The following is a 16600-nucleotide window of genomic DNA, read 5'->3' as shown; positions in this document are numbered from 1 at the left end:
CAAATGTTTCACACTCCCATATTTTTATTGTCATCAAAATCAGTGAAATCGCCCATTTTTCAATCAAATCGATTGATTGCTTGCTCTAGTCGGGGATCCATAGTGGTGCATCAGGAGGAAACTTCACATGTCTCTCCACAATGACATAGTCCACAATACAGTGTAGTCTACATTGCACTGTAGAGAACCTACTGTTGATTTTATAAAATTACTTTTATATATATAATGACTTGAATTAAATTTTAAAATGCAAAAGTCAAGTATCATGCTTCAATTTTACTCTAAACCGAAACATTCATTTTGTACGCACCCCTGCCATATCAAAGAACCTATTGTTGATTTTATATGCCTGGCCTTTCTGCTTGTACAGTGATAATTGTTTGAATTTAAGTTTAAAATTAAAAAGTCAAGTATCATGATTCAGTTGTGCTTTGAACAGAAACATTCATTTTGAACATGCTCGTTTCATATTAAAGAACCTACTGTTGATTTTATATGTCGGACTTTTCAGCATGTGTAGTAATAAAACTTCTCAAATGCACTTGTGATGTTAGGCTGTATAAGATACGTCGCCTGAGTATTACCTAAGAGGTCCATCCTCCCTGCCTTGCCACCCGGCTTTTGGGTGGGGTAAGTTTATTGCTTGCTGCCTGAGGCGCCCCGACCAGGGAATGTCAACGGGGATACCTAATTTTTGCTTGGCAAGAATACCCCCTCCTTTAGGGGAGCTTGCTTTACCTCCCCACTTTCCCGACCTTGTGTCACCGCGCCGAAGTAGGCAGCATGTAAATATCTACCTCCTAACTTAATATATTTTAAATACATATTTATGTATTTTTACTTTGAGAATTCATGAGCTCAACATTTTCAATTATATATACGATTACTTCACTTTTTTTCTTTCTTTACCCTCGGATAAACAAACATTAAAATCAATAGACCTTTTAAATAATTAGTGGTTTTGACTAACAGAAAATAATCAAGATTCTTCCGCAATATTCAATAAATTTTGGTCAATATTTAGTTTCCATTTTTCCAAATGTAACCATTGAAACAATGACATATTTAATTCTCTTCACAAAACAATAGTTAATAATTTATAATTTTCAAGTATAATTTTTACCCATGACATTCCAGTTATCTTGGCACTTTTTCAAGGCAATAAATTTAAATTGTCATTTATTCATCTGCAGAAGATTCTATGCGCAATGGAAGCAGCACATTCCGGAGAGAACCATGGCTGGCTGTTAGGTTTTTGCTGGAATTTTTTCTAGGGTATGAAACGGTCTATACCTACAATTAACCATTCTGTCAGGTCTGATACTATAGAGGACACATCCTTTTTAAACATGGAATGCAGAGGTAGATCTGATATAAATGTGCGGAAGCTATCCCAGTCAGCCATAGAGTATCGATATACTGTTCGATGGAGAGGCGCATCTGGGGACTTATTACATTTCATTTTTATCTTAACTGATACAACTGAGTGGTCGGAAGATCCAAGTGGAGACAGAACAGAAGCTGAACACAGTTCAGGGCAAGTTGTGAGAAAGAGGTATAGGAGACTTGCATACTGGCCGTCAGTATCGGGAACACGGGTGGGTTCGTGAACAATCTAAGTGAGGTCATAAGCAATGGTGAAATCATGACAGAACCTCCCCTCATCATCGGTCTTGTTTGATTGAGTTAACCATTCCACATTGTGAACACTGAAGTCTCCACAGACATGAATATTAGCTGAAGGATAAGCAGATAGGGCGTGGTCAATTTCCTCAAACATGCTTTTAAAGATAGTAACTCTGCTGTTGTGGGGGCGATAGAGAGCAAATATAAATGCAGTAGTTTGAGCAAGTGCAACCCAGAAGCACATATAGAGTAAGTTAGGATCTTCTCTGGAGATGTCCCTACCACATGGAAAGCCATCTTTTATATAGGCACATATTCCTGCCCATGACGATCTTGGGGGTCAGATTTGGAAGTTAAGTTAGAGTATCCTTTAATTACGAACTCATCTAGGGAAATAGTCTGTCCAATGCCAGTTTCACTTAGAAATAATAGGTCTGGTTTAGTCTCCTGTAATTGGGGTTTAACCTCTGGAAGGTTAGAACATAGACCCCTGATATTCGAGAAGGAGACATGGTAGTGGGGGTTTACGTTAAAAGTTGGAGATCTGGGTTTGATCGTGTATTTTTCTTGAAACTTTTCATGATGGAGTTTTCGGATTTGTGGACTAGGTGGACAGACTTGCTTGGAGCAGGGCAGAGAGGGAAAGTAAGAGAGAAATAGAAATGAAGAAATATATTTTTTTTGTAGCACATGAAAAGGTAAAGCCGTAACAATTACCCACTAATATGGCATCGAGAAGCCCCACCAGAAGCTACTGCATGGTCCAGAATCCATTCACCAAATGACAATACAGCAGTTCCAGTACTTTGCACCTGCTGATAGGATAGCCTCCTTAGTGTTTAATCAAACCTTCGGGTCCCTGACTTATCAGGCGGTAACGTCAGCCCAGATAAAACGTTTACCTCCAGCACCCTTATTAGTGACATGGCTACAAAAATAGACACAGAAACAGAAAATTTCTGACATCTCTGGTGGCTGTTCATGCAAAATACTGCCAACCTAGAATACAGGTTTTTCTTCTCCCTTCTCAGAAAATTCAGAAAAATCACTCATTAAAAAATGAGGACTGAGTGACAAATAAAGAGAAGCAAGAGTAACGGGAGCTGCCGATAATGCATCCACAATGCATTGTCTACTCTCCATTAAAAAAAAAAAAATTATTAAGTATTGTACTTAATAAAAGTCCAATTGGTGTGTTTAAGGGAAGGTATGTGGAAAGATTCCCCTCTCACTAGCTGAAAATGAATACAATTGCCTAATCTATTTATGCTATCAACTTGGAAGATATAATAAACAACATTTATCGACAAGAAAATCTATTATTTAAAAACATAAATAAATAAAAATAAAAATATATTCAAAATAAACTTGCCAGATAAAATCGACACATTTTTGGACATGAAAACCTATTACACAATAAAACAATGTAATAAAGATAAAGATTAAAAACTGAAATAAATATAATATTAGAACTTGCATCTAGAAAAGAAAAAAGAAATTACAAATTCACAAACTAATAGCTAAAATACATCCTTTGTGACTGCAAATAAGAATTGATTTTGCTTGAAATAAACTTCAGCAAACCCTTTTTAAAAAGAAAACGGTCATCATGTGATATAGCTCGCTACTTGGACAAGCATGTTCTTTTATAGGTAGTAAGGTATGGAATGCCATATAATTTACATAGATGTTTGTGGTGTGCACATACACACACGTAAATTAGATGGCTACACAGTATATAGAAAATCAGTCTCTCTTTAAATGCTCACAAAAGCATTAAGAACTATTAGAGAGTGGTTGAGTCAACAGAGTTAAAGGAGCGAGAGAAATACATAGATAGCTATGAGAGAAATAGGTAACTTGTTAAGTTAATTATAAATTTTTGGCTAATTAGAACAATTAAAACATGGTTATTTTATGAACAGCTAAATACAAGAGCTAAGATAATTATACATTTTTAACTAATTAAAATAATTAAAACAAACAACTCAATCCAAGAGTACAGATAAATTTTAGCATATATTTTGTGTAAGGAAAAAATCTTATGGGAAAAAGCGTTGATTAAGTCACAGTATAATAATCTCCATTTTTATATATTTGTATGCATAGTGTTCACTCTTAAACTAATTAACCGATCATTATGAATTTTGAAACACAATTGCTAAGCATGAGCGGTCCAGGTATGGAGTACATTTAGAAAAGAGAAAGAGATAGAAGGTATGGTACACTTTTTTCTCCGGACAATGCCAGATAGCCATGTTATGGAAAAGATAAAAATGAAAAGTGAATAGATACAAAAATGCAATAATGGTTCAATTTTATATCTTATTATGATCATTTTAGTGATTTAAAAATTTTTTTTTTATTTATTTCCCTGTTTACTCTCTCGTTAGACAATCCTGTTACACTATAAAATCATAGAATGTACTCAGCCAGTTCATTGTATAAAGCATGGTAAAGAATCTATATATTAACACCGCAGTACATACATACATACATACATACATACATACATACGTGTATCATGGTTTCCAGATTATAAATTATTTGATCAGGAGATCCTATTTATTAAAAATGGGGATACAAGGTGATAACATACTACAAATATTAAATTAGTTTAACGATATACTAATTTAATGTTCATAGTATGTTATCACCTATCCGCCTTTTTAAGAGGATCTCCTGATAATGGAAGATGCATTGTAAAATATATATATATTTTAAATAAAAAAAATGTGATGTCACTTTTAGGCCTTAAGCGAAACTGAAATTCTAGGTCTTCTGGCTAGGATCCAAGGCCAGTATCTGTTCTGTCTAAAGATGGTATAATGATGTCGGAAGGTTTCTGGTCGTGCGGGGCGTTTATACACAGAAAATATGTCACAGACTCCTATTACGATATTGGAGATAAACCATAATAACCAGATATATTGTGACACTACATTAACCAGATTACTTAGATAAATACTTTTACATTTTTAACAAAAGGCTACAATAATATCGCACGGTCTCCATTCATGCTGAATGTCCACAGAATACTCAGCAGCAATATATTACATATAAAAGATGCCACTGTTGAATTTCCACAGGTCGCGGTAGTCATAATAATAACAATACAAATGATACTTTATCATAAAAAGGGATGGGCAGGCAATTAGTTATTTCTTAAAAACATTTGCCTTTAAAGAATACAACTAGCAGCATAGCATAACACGCAATCTATGACTCCATTCTGGACACACTATGCAAACTATAAATATTCACAAGTTGAAATTGACTCATTAACAAAAGGAGTTGCTGTGGGTTCGACAAGGACTCATGATACATGTTGCATTTTAATTGATTATTAATATTCGGATCGTTTCAGTTCTGGGCCATTAACTACGAAAGTTTTTATTTCAGGCATAATAAATGATCCATTGACACTGTTCATCAACCGGGGTATCAGGTATATTACGACCCATTATTGTTTCGTTGAAAACTGTTGCTAAGTTTTATATTATGACATATCGGAAATCTGAAAACATTACCTAGATTCTGTTCTAAAATATTAATATTTTATTCTGTGTAGCCGTTTCTTTTTCTTTAACGACAGCCCATGTTATTAAAAAGAAGAAAAAAGAGTAATGTGCAAACACAGCGGCCTAGAAAGTCACAGAGTTTGAGTTTTATGCAAAAACTGAAATTGATAAATTATAAAAATAATCGTCCATAAGGAAAGTTTGTTTCGCTAAAAAAAAAAAAAAAATAAATAAATAAAATAAATAAAAAGAGTCTTTCCATATTGAGCAACTGACAAAATCCATCTTTTGAACAGTTCCATCTCCAACCATCAATTGACTGCAAATAACAATTCAATGCACATGGTAAATTACAGATTTCATGCCTCTAAGAGTTGACTATTAACCGACGCTTGACAATGCATAGAATCATTTGAAAATTATCAGAGAGCTTCATGAAAAATCTGAAAACATTGTTATTTCTTCAGTTTCTATGAAATCGTTGTCATAAACATCATTTACAAAACTTATGGGATGCATTCTAAGAACTCAGCGGCCATTTTCTTTCTCAGCCGCTGTGTTTTTACGCATTATTAAAAAATGTAATTCACTTTAATTTCTTTGTAAATGCCATTATTCCTGCTTGGAAGAATCTGCCTCTCAACTGGGGTATTAGGTATATTACGATCCATTATTGTTTCTTTAAAAATTGTTGCTAAATTTCACATTATGAACCATCAGAAATAGATTCTGTTCTGAAATATTAATATTTCATTCTGAATAGCCATTTCTTTTTCTTTAACGATAGCCATGTTATTAAAAAAATGTATAAAGAAACTTGGTCACGTCTTTGAAACCATTTTATAAGTTTAATTTGAAAATTTAGAAAACCGAATAATGATTTTGTATTTTTTTTTCTCTTCATTTTGTTGGTGGTATTAACCCAGAAGAGTCGGCTCTTTGTGGAAAGAGAAAAAGCTATATGTCCAATGTTATTGATAATTACTGTAAAGTCTGAATCGATGTATGTTCTTTGGTTGGCACGAATTTTGAATAGAGAAACTTGGTCACATCTTTGAAAACATTATTTCCTAACTTCTCCATGGGAGAGGGGTGGGGCGACCCTTCAGGGTATATACCACCAACAAAATGAAGAGAAATAAGCACAATGTCTTCTTTGAAAAAATTGTCTTAACAACGAAAGTCCCAGAAACAAATTAATGATTTTAATCATTTAATAACAAAAATTATATAACATAATTCAGTTTTCAAAATTTTCAAACAAACAAAAAAATGTAATCCATTTTAAATTCTTTATAAAATATAATTATTCCTGCCCTGAAGACATTTTGCTTTTCAGCCATAAATTCCATTACAGATAGAAGCAATTGCTTATTTTTTCTATTCACAATTATTGCAATCATTCACAACCGGGATCGAAACCTAGTAGGTGATGCTTTTTTTCTCTTCCCTGTAACCTCTTTCCCACTCAAGAGACGTTGCCAGACTGTCTCTACACTATTGTATTTTCATGGCAAGTGTTTGTCTGAGCTTCACTCTATGGTCCCCCTCTTGCCAAACTTTCACAAAAAACACTCAACTAGCTACAACTACTATCAACAATTTTCCCCATTCTCTATGTGTGCCTAAATCTAAATGCAGATTTCATGAACAAAACTTCTTTCCTAGAACTGCCCAAAAGTGGAACACTGTTTTACTGACCTGTTTCCTGACCGACTACAATATGGTAGCCTTCAAGTCCACTGTAAACAAGTTCTTATTCTTAAATAATCAAATTCTACCCAATTTACATCATTAATGATTACTGCACTACCACCTTACATTCATCAACCATTATTCTTGAGTGGCCTTCGGGCCTTGATAAATGGTGACTCCTTTGTAAGATAAAAAAAAATAATTTCTGTACAGATAGAAATAGGTAAAATCAGAAGACTTTCAAATTTCAAATTAGGATTTTGTTTTGTAGTTCGTTTTAGTCTAGTTTTAAATAGCAAATCAACACATCTATTATGCAATGTATACGCTAAACTGAACACAAGTTGCGATTAAGAATTAGAAGGTTGTAAATGAAAGATTATTAATTAAATTATAACAGACTTAATGTTTGGGAATTTGTATTATTTGGATAATTCAGACTATTGTTCTTATCTTGGATTTTATTCTCACAACATTTTAGTTGATGTAACCGCTGACTGCAAGGATCTGTAATGCAATGGATAAAAGTGCTAGGTAATAATCAGTTTTAAGTGATAGTCTTCTGCAGATTGAATAGCTTCTTCCAACAAACTGCGAGACTTTGGAATTCCCTCTCTGCTTCCTGCTTCCCTGATTGTTCTAATTTGCAGAAATTTAAATGTAATGTGAACAGACATCATGCTGCTCAACTCCCTACATAGTAACCCCGTAGACATGGTCCCAAATAGTAATCCCTTATGTTCAAGTGGCAATGCGTCTCGTTTGGCGTAATTAATGCATATACAAAAAGGTGAGACTAAAAATACAATTGTAGATTATTTAAGGCTGACAGAATGAGAGCAAGCTACTTTGCCAATTAAATAAAAGGCTCCTGCCAAAATTCCATACAGATTCCAGAGTTCGACAGGATGCACCTGAAGTAGTGTGAATACTCCAAAGAATACAGATCACAGACTTGACAAGTGGGGTCATAAAAGAAGAGGCTGTTCCAAAAGACTGGAATCTTAGTACAATTGTGAATTGTTACATGTGTAAAAAGGAAGGAGCTAGGTAAAGGTCATTACATAGATTAAAGTTGATAGATTAATACCTAGAAGTGGTGGAGAGAATAGACTATACCCTTATGAAACCCTTTTTTCTATTTATTTAAAAAGAAAATACAACTTTGTTATCTATGGGTCGTGGAATTGCATTCATCTGCAAAAGATCTAGTTAATTTGCATATTCTTTTAAACATTCATTTTAATTAATCCCCTATTAGTTTGTTTCGGTTTTCTCATGGGATGATCATCTTTAATTAACTATTATGCGTAAGTATATTCATACAGATATTTTAACTGATCTATACTTGCATAATATTTGCATAAAAAGGTTATAGTAAACATAAACCTCTTGCTATACATATTTATGTATGTGTATATACATTTGTTTAAAAAAATTGTGCCTAACAATCTTCTCTGTCAGTTTTTAGTCGACAGACATGAAATTTAATATACAGGGTATTCAAACCCATGCAAAACTTTATATTTGGGCTTTAGCCGGGGAAAATCAATGCAAAAGTGCGAACCTTAAAAAAATGGAATTTACCAGGTAAAGGTTGAATGACGGCATTACGGATATGCATGCGTAACATAATAGCTATTGGTTCATGTTTTAATTTTTAGCCTTGCAGCAAACATGTCTTCATAGCTCAGGCTTTAACCTCAGAGAAAAAAGTAAATCATAAGCTAAACGTTTTGGTTTCGATTCTCGGTGGTGGCGCACAAGTCATTTTAAAAAAAAACCCTTTTTAAATCATTACTATATATTGGGTCCATTATAATATAATAATAAATACGAAATCTGCATGAATCAAAATATCATAGTTAAGTGTATTTTACAATCGGGCAATGCTGTTAGTTGAGTAGAAAATAAGTCAGCTAAGCATAGATGAAATGCAGTTTGGTTTTATGTCTGGGTGAAATATCACTGGTGCTATATTTATTTATTAGTGTAAAAAAGGTATTTTGGTAAGAAAAACCTGTATTTTGCTTTTGTGGATTTGCTTTTAACAGAGTGCTAAGATAAATTGTCTGGTAGGTTTTGTGTAATTTCAAGACAAACCAGTATTTATGCTCAAAGTTGAGTTAGAATTAACAGCACATTTAGTGACAGCTTTAATGTTAAAGTAGGAGTACATCAGGGATCTGTACTGAGTCTATTGTTTTTTATTTGTGTTTTAGCAGCATTGTCCAGGGAGTTTCATATGGATTATTCGAAAGAGATGCTGTATGTTGATAATTTAGTACTTGCTTGCGAAACAATGTAAGGTTTACTTGCCGAGTTAAAGACTTGGAGGAATACTATGGAAAGTAAAGGTCTGAGAGTGAATACTATTAAAACCAAAGTGATGATCAGTGGCTGTAGTATTAGAAATCCTTCACAAAGAGGAAACTTTCCTGGTTAGTTTGTGGAAAAGGAGTCGGATGCAAATTAATTTTCTTTTGATACTTGTAAGAATTGGGCACACAAGTGCATAGGAATTACAGGTATGTTGAGGGATGATTACCAGTTTATGTAGAAGAAGTGTAAGAGATAGAAAAGAACTCAGACATGGAGAAGATATATTTGGATGGTGAAGCTAATGAGGTTGCTTGAAAGGTTATATGATTGGAGCACAGATAGAAACTGAAGCTAGTTTAATTGTAAGAGTTAGGAGTGGATAGATTAAGTTTAAGGATATTTTACCGTTACTAATCAACAGAGTGTTACGACTGTCAAGCAAAGAAAGAGTTTATCAAGCATGTGTATATAGTATGATGATTTATGGAAATGAAACCTGGTCAGTACGTGTTGAGCATACATGTTTTTATGGAGAAGAATAGTATGAGAATGATATGATGGATGTGTAATGGGAGTTTTGAAGGCTGGCTTAGATCTGATGACTTGAGGTCAATATTACATTAGAAAGATGTGTGCCGAACAGAAAACGTCCTTGGTTTGGTCACATTAAAAGAATAGATGAGAGTTCTTTTATCAGTAGATGCAGAACAGTTAAAGTAGCAGGATAAGTTAAGGTAGTAGAGGAAGACCAAGAAAAACATTCCAGCTTGGAAGATTTGTAAAATAGAGACATTTTTCAATAATGCAATAAAAAGAAAATCAGCTTAAATTATTTATAATATACTGGTTTCAAATGGAGAAAGGATGAAATGAGAATAGACAACTTGTGTCATATATATATATATATATATGTGTGTGTGTGTGTTGTGTGTATTTATGGAGCATTTTTCAGTTAAGCATTGTTAAAAATAACAGAGAGCTTCTTCTTAATAACATCTTTTTTTTTTTTTTTATTATGATCTTTGTTGTGTTAAAATCAAAAAGATTAATATATGTTCCATATCACAAATGTTTTTACATTATCACCTGATGATGATTTGACAAAGAATCGGATACATATGGAAAATATTATTTTTATTTTAATACAAGAAAAATCATATGAAAACTCGAAAAAATAAAAAAAAAGGTATAATTATGAAGAAATTTTTGTTATTTTTCACAATGCTTGCTAATATGTGTGTGTGTGTGTGTGTGTGTGTGTGTGTGTGTGTGTTTATTTAAGGTGAACAAATTACATGGTCACGATAATAACAAAGCTACTGTTTTGGTCAAATAAATATCGGGTGAGTTAAACTTCTGATTTCATGGATGATCGTAGAAAAAATGTTTAAGAGCATCTCTCAACGAAATTGAAAGTTTAGGTCACCCACTAAAGCCCATTACAGGGTGGAAAGATAAAAGTGTCGCCCTAAAGAAAACAACATTACAGATTTATTTTAAAACTTTTATTGAAAAAAATCAATTCAGGTAACTTGATTATGTAATAGAGCTGACATCTATTCAATGAAGCCGCCTTCAGCCTCAGTTACTGCCTTGATACAGGTCCAGACCTGGGAGCATGCCTTTTCCACAAGCGCTGGCGAATACTCTGCAGATGGCAGTGATCAGGCTGACTTTGGTGTTGTGGGAGGTCATGTTGGTGATATTCTCGATGTATGACCAAACGAACTAGTCCAGTGGGTTCAGGTCAGGAAAGGAGACGAGTTGCGGCAGTGAGAGAAAAGTACAAAGTTGTAGCACCCCTTCTGAAGCCAAGCCTGGGTTTCTTTGGACTTGCAAAAAAAACAAAAAAACCCAAAAAACAAAAAAAAAACAAAAAAGACAAGCAAAAAAAAAACCCAACAAAAACAAAGAACAGCAACATCAACAACAAAGTTAAAAACGGTACATTACCGTGATGATTCTTCAACTTCTGTAACTGATTCTGGATATTCTACCAGGTCTGAGGGTGGATGTTTATCGAGCACTGATCGGGACAAACCATGGCTACAAGAAAAAAAACCAAAAAAACACTACTATTATAAAGAAAAAAGATTGATAAAAAAACATTTACTTATAACATTAATAGGTTAATGTTTTATGATTGTCTTATTGTTTTTACTAAGACAATTCGGTGTTTCTTGATATGACCCTTCCAATAATTACACTAAATAAAAATGTAATTTTTGGAAATATTTATTTATTATGATGTAAAAGGAAAATCGATAACCAAACTTTACGGAAAACAATTCAGTATTTGTTTTTTATTATTAAAAAAATTAAATCTTTTAATTTGCATAATTATTAGATTTATAAAATGACGTCTTTCAACTCTAAAGGACAAGTAACCACAATTAGTTCTCTTTTAGGTTTTAGGTATTGATCCAGAATTTGACTCAAAATTGTGTCAGCATTTTCTAGTTGTTTATGGTAAACTTAAAGAAAGCATCTGAAAAAAAATCCGACATGATTAGCCAATCCATAATAAATCAAGGTCTAGTCCATCACCTTACAGCTGCTAAACTTCGACCAACAATATGGATTTAAGCAAACCCGTTCGACAGCAGATATCCTAACTGTAATCTCTGAATGTATATACTATTCACTGGACAAAACAGAAGAGGGTAGAGCGGTAGGCCTAGATATATCTAAGGCTTTCGACAGGGTATGACACGATGGTCTTCTCAGGAAAATCAGATCATACGGTATCACTGGATGAATACATAACGTAATTAAATCCTTCTTAAGCAAGAGAAGAATGCAGGTTGTCCTTGACAGTCGTACATCCAAACAATATGATATAAATGCGGGAGTACCTTTATTATTCCTTATATTCATGAATGACCTGCCTGATAAAATTGTCTCTGAGATGGGTATATTTGCTGATGACACCATGCTCTATAACAGGCACAAGGAGAAAACAAATGAAGACATATCTAAGGAAATAGCAGAAACACTAGAGAAAGACCCCCAATCTGTAGTGGAAGGAGGTCAAAAATAGATGGTCACATTCAATGCTGCCAAGACTAAGCTTGTTTCCTTCAATAATTACAAGAAACCTTCTCTACCACCAATAGCAAAGGCCAAAAACACATAACTTGAAAGTACTTCTTTTAAACTCCTCGGGCTAATCACAGGGAACATGAGTTGGAACGGATACATCGAGAGCATTGCCAAGGCTGCTACGAAGAAGGTGGGCTCTCTCTACCATGCTAGAAAGCTACTTATGCCTGAAAGTATCCTGTACCTCTATAAAGCCACCATTCGCCCATGTATGGAGTACTGTTGTCATATTTGGGCTGGCGCATCTGCTACTAGTCTCTCATTCCTGGACAGGATTCAAAAAAGAGTTGTCAACCTGATAGGTCCTGAACTGTCATCTAAGCTTCAGTCTCCGTCCCATCAACAAAATGCTGCATCCCTCTGCCTGTTCTACAAGTATTTTACTGGTGAATGCTCTGACGAACTACAGGCATTGTACCCCCTCAATGTAAATACCCGTAAAAAACCTTACAAGCAGCAAAATTCCACCCCTACACAGAGATCCCTATGTGCAAGAAAGCCTTCTACTTCAACAGTTTCTTCCCTAGAACTGCTAGACTTTGGAACTCCCTTTTGGGATTCTGCATTCCTCACTGTACTGACATGCAGAAGTTCAAGTGTAATGTGAACAGACATGTTGCCGCTCATCTCCCTTCCATAATATCCCTGCAACTTATGTCTCCAATAGTAGCCCCCTACTTCAAAGTGGTACTGTGCCTTGTTTGGGGTGAAAATGGAATAAAAAAAAAAAAAAAAAAATCAGCAGACGACGTTTTCATTAATAAGAATAAAAAAAAATTTATTTATCTGAAATTCTTCATGTAAAAAAAAAATTGTTTTCATTATTACAAAATAAAAAAAATTATTTTATTTCAATTTTTCTTGCAAAAAAAAAAAGAAAAAAAAAAGATATTTTCCATGAAAAAAAAAAGAAATTTTATAGTTGTTTCCATGTTTTCTTTGAAACATTGTTTGAAAAAATTTTTAATATATTTTTCTTGGAGCATTTTGAATTTCTCATCTGGCAGTGTTTGCCTTAGATTTTTCTAGCAACTTTTCCAGCTACTTAACCTAAACTGCTGGAAGATACTGATGTGGCCTTGGCTCAGGTTCTGGATCAGTACCCTCTTTAATCTGGTTTGGTCTCATGCTTCTTGATATTTATATATAAGCTAGAAGATGTTCCTGGCGTTGCCCGGTATAAAATTTAACATTAAATTCGTTTAAAAAAAAAAATGAAGTAAAAATAAAAAGAAAAGAAACCGAGACACGTGCATGTCAGTATTATTATTATTTTTTTTTTCTAAACAGTTCATTTCTTGTAAGTAAAAAAATACTCAAGCTAAGATCGAAACTTAAACTTAAAGACAGAGAGTCAAGTACGATAACCATCAAAGCAACTTGACACAATATTTAGAAATTATTTTCAAACCTTGTGAAACTGTTGACAAACAGATAAAAATACGATGACTTCCATGTACCATTTTTTTTTCTATTTTGATCCCTTAGCAGCCCATTTTCTGGGTGAAAACAGATTAAAGTTTTCCACATTTCTGAATACCTTAGATACCAAATTTCAAGTTTGTAGATCAAAAATTCGTTGAGTATATAAGTTGAGAAGTATCCTCACACACAGACATTCTCACTTTTATAGATATATAGATTACTTTCATCAGCCTCATAACTGACTTCTTATTTTGTCCTTTAGTCCCCATAATTCAATGACAAAAGGGAAAGAATTGTTTTCTGGGTCAAAATCTATCTATCTCATGCTTATCATTGACTGAGTTTTGACCTTAGAATAGTGTTTTCTTTTTTCCTTTTATTTATAGCTTTTTGCATTAAGTGGCTTCATGCCTTGTCTAGAGCGATTACCATGAAAAAAAAAATATCCAAAGTAATAAAATGGCATCTCTCAACTCATAAGTTCAGTCACACAAAAAATTGAATTTCTTAGACAATAAAAAAGTACTGGATTGTTTTCCATAAAATTTAGTTAACACTTTTGTTTTTCACCTTAATAAGTAAGTATGACCTAAAATTAAAATTCTGTTTAGCTTAATCAACTGGTGAGTTTTATGTAAAAAAAATCATTAAAAACTGTTTCATAGATTTTTAAATTAATCATAATTGAAAGTCATAACATTATGATCATATCTATAGTATCATAGATCTCTGAAACCTTTTCAATCTTATCTCCCTGTCCAATTATTTTTAGTGCCCCCTAGAAAACTGTGACCGGTTGTGTCATTCAATAATCTGAGGTTAGGTGGTTTGAATCAGGAAAAAAAAGTTTACAAAATCAGTTGAAATTAAAAAAAAAAAAAATAAATAAAAAAATCAGAAACAAAAATGGATCACTTTCTATCGCTTATCTCTTTCTCACTTTTTCTTTCTCTCTTTCCCCTTCCAGCGATAGTATTTATGGTTATAATGGACTTTTCCAATCTTGAGGTTTATAGTTAACTGTTAATAAACACAGAAAGAAAATAAAGATAAAGAAGCAAGAGTATAGGCACTGTAGAAAATAAGAGCATGGGGGGGGAGTCAAACAGCATACAATAAGAGAGGATGAGAATAATAGACAGAAACTTAAAAAGAGATGAGTCATTTGGGAGGGGAGGCTAATTGCAAATCACGGATGATTAGAGCAATTAATATGAAAGTTTCTCTTCAAACATAACTCAATACAAAAACTGAGGAATATTTTACCATATATTTTGTGTGATTAAAATATATAGGAAAAACGCCCCAAGGAAACAAGCATTAATTAACTCAGTTTTAATATAATAATCGCAATCTTTTATTTGATTTAAAGCAATGTCAATATGTCTATATTCATTTTGATTACTGATTTTTAGTACCCCCTACTAACAGTTTTAAGTTATTAATCAGTAGGGCTAGGACAACAGCATATTCTTGTCATTGTTTTGATTCTCTGGTGTGTATCCGTTGATATCTTATATGCTTTTATATAGAGTGATGTGGTTCTTGGTTGATTAACTGTGTCTAACCATGTCGGATATATACTCGAGTCAAAACAGTGAAAAGAATATGCTGCTGTCATAGCCCAACTAATTAGTTTCACTTTCATCACCCATCCCTATTTTTGGTTATTATAACAATATTATAAACAAATAAAAACTTTCACTTTCATTAACTGTCTCGAATTTTTGGTCCTTAATAAAAAAATAAAAATACCCCCCCCCCCGCAAATAATATTAATAAAAAAGTACTTTCATTTTCATTACCCGCCCAAGCAACGTTTTGAAAGTAACAAAATTTTTGAAATGGTATAAACGTCACTTACGATACTATCCTATCGGCGTCTCCCACACCCAAGTGTAAGAAAGAAAAGAGAGAGAGAAAGAGAAAAGAAAAGGAAAAAAATATAACAAAAGAAGAGGAAACAAGTTTATTGGCAGAACAATGGAGAGGATGTTGTTCAAGGTACACAAAGGGTAGCAGACAAAAGACCTGACATAAAGGTAGATATATTTGGGGCTAGTTTACAAGAATAAATGTTGGCTTTAGCATGTAGAGTCGATGGTGTCACACACACACACACACACACACACACACACACACACACACACACAGAGAATGCAATGGATATTTGCAGAATGTGTCAAAGTTTGTGCTTTGTTTTATTTTTTATACTTGTGAAGCCATGTGTGCTCTCCTCAGCAGCCACTAATGTGAAAGGATAACATGGCCAGAAAAGAAGACACATGACAAGAAAACTATGGGAACAATGTGGAGGTCAGCAATCTATTTTTTGCTATCAGATAAACAATTACATGTCGTCTTACTACTAGCACAGTTTTTTTTTTTTTTTTTTTTCAAATATACAATATTGTAAACATGATTATATTTTGCATTTTTTTCTATAGGCCCTCCTTCCAACAATATGCCTCCATCTGGGCAATGTTGGGTAGGTACAGCTAATTTTTAAATTTAATTTTTTTTGTTTTTAAATTTAAAGAATACAGAATTCAATTATTTCTGTACAAGCACAAGCAGTTTTGGGAGAAAATAAAAAAAATTTTTACATGAAAACATTGCTTATATAAATACTAAAAGAATATGCATTCCTCGATGAGCAAAATTCATTCTCCAAACAGAGCACTTTTGCAACACTTTTATGCCACCATACAAAGATCAAAATCAAGATACAAGACTAAACGTTATGCCTAGAATACATATTCCAATTTTGATCAAAATACATGATTTAGATTCTAGACAAGGTCTAAAATGTAATACTTAAGTTTAAGCGGTCTTAAGAATAAATTGAAATTCAATCCTGCTTAATTAGTATCTGATAATAATAACCATGGATCAAATTCAATGCAAAT

General features: G+C 33.3%; 1 protein-coding gene across 4 annotated transcripts in view; it reads right to left on the bottom strand.

The window, feature by feature from the left end:
- The window catches only part of LOC145252713 (protein FAM149B1-like), a 347344-nt gene that overhangs the window by 47699 nt on the left and 283045 nt on the right, over positions 1 to 16600 (bottom strand). For all 4 annotated transcript variants that reach the window (XM_080112552.1, XM_080112551.1, XM_080112549.1 and 1 more), the window contains one exon: positions 11118 to 11210. In XM_080112552.1, the coding sequence (XP_079968678.1) occupies positions 11118 to 11210 (93 nt within the window). The remainder of the gene's footprint in view (positions 1 to 11117; positions 11211 to 16600) is intronic.

This window comes from Euprymna scolopes, chromosome 29 (assembly GCF_053919585.1).
Source record: "Euprymna scolopes isolate OS-2025 chromosome 29, ASM5391958v1, whole genome shotgun sequence".
Lineage (NCBI taxonomy): Eukaryota > Metazoa > Mollusca > Cephalopoda > Sepiida > Sepiolidae > Euprymna > Euprymna scolopes.
The sequence above is the reverse complement of the archived record's forward strand: the minus strand, read 5'-3'. Positions and strand labels throughout refer to the sequence as shown.